At 34.1% G+C, this 2684-nt stretch overlaps 1 protein-coding gene across 1 annotated transcript in view; it reads right to left on the bottom strand.

Moving 5' to 3' along the window:
- LOC106475176 overlaps positions 1 to 1585 on the bottom strand; it is a gene marked incomplete at its 5' end in the record, with an annotated part of 9272 nt that extends 7687 nt beyond the window's left edge. Inside the window, one exon of the mRNA XM_013935872.1 lies at positions 1382 to 1585. Within this exon, the coding sequence (XP_013791326.1) occupies positions 1382 to 1585 (204 nt within the window). The remainder of the gene's footprint in view (positions 1 to 1381) is intronic.
- Between the last annotated feature and the right edge of the window lie 1099 nt (positions 1586 to 2684).

The raw sequence follows: 2684 nt of genomic DNA, 5'->3' as shown, positions 1-2684 counted from the left end.
CAATATGATTTATTCGTTGCTATGGCAACAAGATGTTGTGTAAATGACCCAAACCTACTCTGTTATATTTGCGGTAAATTTGATCTAAGTAAGTGTTTTTTTTCTTTCCCATTTCTAAAAACTTCTTACGTGATATAAAAAAATTAATATTATTTTCGAAATTTGCGTAGGTGAATTATAAAAAATCCATTATTAAAACCAAACCAACTTTTATGAAGTTGCCTCCCCTCAGTGGCACAGCGGTATGTCTGCGGACATACAATGCTAGAATCCGGGTTTCGATACCCGTGGTGGGCAGAGCACAGATAGCCCATTGTGTAGCTTTGTGCTCAATTACAAACACAATTTACGAAGTTTAAATTCGCAGGCCTGTGTTATATGTTTGTTGACGTAATTATTAAATGAAGTCCTGAGAAACTGGGGGTTCTTATTTTTTTTTTCAATAAACGGTACCACTTTTAATATATAAAAACATTACAGTTTATATCAGTAAAATTTATGAAAATTTTGAGCTCTGTACATTGAATCATTTTGATGCAAAGAGTTGTGTATGACCAAAGAGCACAATCCGAACACTTTTCCCGTGCAGTACTTCTCAGAAATAATTTTTTTTTTTAGAAAATGTTCAATTTTTCTACATTTTTAAAATGAGGTATGAATACTACGATTAGTAAATATTAGTCGTAACAGCCGCCCTACAGGTGGCGTTCCTGCTAGTGATTTATAAATATCGATTGGAATAACCCTATATTTCTCTCCTTGGTCCCAATCGATATTTATAAGTGATTGTTAGATGAGGAGTATGAAATACAACCCTATATTTCTCTCCTTGGTATTTCATACTCCTCATCTAAAAATCACTTATAAATATCGATTGAGAACTTGGGAACGGACTGTCCGGTTCTATTTCATTATCTTTATCCAACACGCTTTGTTTTAAAAAAAAAGAACAATATTCACCATCATCAACACATGTGTGTTATGTTTATAAGAATGCAGAATTTACCACCACTAAACTTGCTGTTTATAAGTAAATATATCTTACTACCACCATGAAAGTTTCTGTTTATAAGTAAATATATCTTACTACCACCATGAAACTTGCTGTTTGTGAGTAAATATAAATTACTACTACCATTAAACTTTTTGTTTATAAGTAAATATAACTTACCACCACCATGAAACTTGCTGTTTATAAGTAAATATAACTTACCACCACCATGAAACTTTCTGTTTATAAGTAAATATAACTTACTACCACCACTAAACGTGCTGTTTATAAGTAAATATAACTTACTACCACCATTAAACTTGCTGTTTATAAGTAAATATAACTTACTACTATCACTAAACTTGCTGTTTATAAGCAAGGGTAACTTACCGCCACCGCACTTGCTATTTGACGGCCAGTCACAGGTTTGTAGCTCAGTGCTGAAGTACAAGCCACCCGTACAGCTCTCATGCAGAGCGTCCCCGAATACGCAGACGTAGTACTGGCTGCAGTCCTCTGGGTCTGGGTAGTAGCCGAACTGATCACCGCAAGTAAACAATGGGTCAGGTTTTCCACTATGGGATGGCTTCACACCTATTGTAACAACAAAAGAGTTGACGACACAGATTGCAGCAATGTGTTTAAATACGTATATGTATATGTGAGGGAGCGATTAGCCGTTTAACAAAACCTTGCTCTACCCACGGTGGGTATCGAACCCGATATTAGCGTTTTAAAGCCCTAAAGCTTACTGCTAGCCATCGGCAAACATGAAAATTAACACTACAGAGATATTAAGATATTAACTGTGATATAAACACATCAGCTATAGCTTTTCGCGGTCAGAAAAACGACATATAACAGACCTAAACAAATGCTAAAATAATAGGCAAAGAAAACACAAAACTGAGTAACAATCAACTAGTTATTACCAACCAAACACAAATATGGACATCACTTATCAAAGACATAAAACATATTACTTGTCGTGGTAGCGACGTAAAATTAAACCTTTTGAAATATGAACAATTTATCCTTCCATATAATATCAATAATTACATTTTCATTGTATTCAAGTAATCGATTTATATTAAACCTTGTTAAGTGACAATGTTAATAAGACTTGTATACTGTTATACAGATACAACGATCAAGGATTTTGATTATTCGGCTTTAGTAAAAGTTCAAATATTTCACTGGTTGTTGCCTAGACACATGTTTTAAAGCAATGTCCCACAGATCAACGAATTGGTATCGCTCACTACATTGTTGCCCGAAGAAGGCTCCAGTAGGAGGACAGAAAGCTCGCACATAAACGTATTTTTAAGGTAGAGAACAGTCCGTGTATAATTCCACACAAAAAAAAAACTTTTTTTCATCTTAAGTTTACAGTTTATTTTCACAATATAAATGAATACTTGGGGCTGTATATGGTCTAATAGTTAGCGTACGAGCTATTAAATAAAGAAATAACGTAGACACCAATGTAAAACACCTCTATATTGTCAGTAGTAGAGCTATTAAATAAAGGAGTGATGTGACACCAATGTAAAACACCTATATATTGTCAGTAGTCCGACGAATAAGGAAAAAAAGGCGTTCTTTACTTTTAAGTTCAACTAACCTAAAATATAATGGCTGGAGACGGCTTGAATGGGTAATGAAGAAAACTTTAATATAACAGCAAATGTAC

This window comes from Limulus polyphemus, unplaced genomic scaffold (assembly GCF_000517525.1).
Source record: "Limulus polyphemus unplaced genomic scaffold, Limulus_polyphemus-2.1.2 Scaffold8182, whole genome shotgun sequence".
NCBI classification, from domain to species: Eukaryota; Metazoa; Arthropoda; class Merostomata; order Xiphosura; family Limulidae; genus Limulus; species Limulus polyphemus.
Note: the sequence above shows the minus strand (reverse complement) of the source record. Positions and strands in the feature narration are given on the sequence as shown.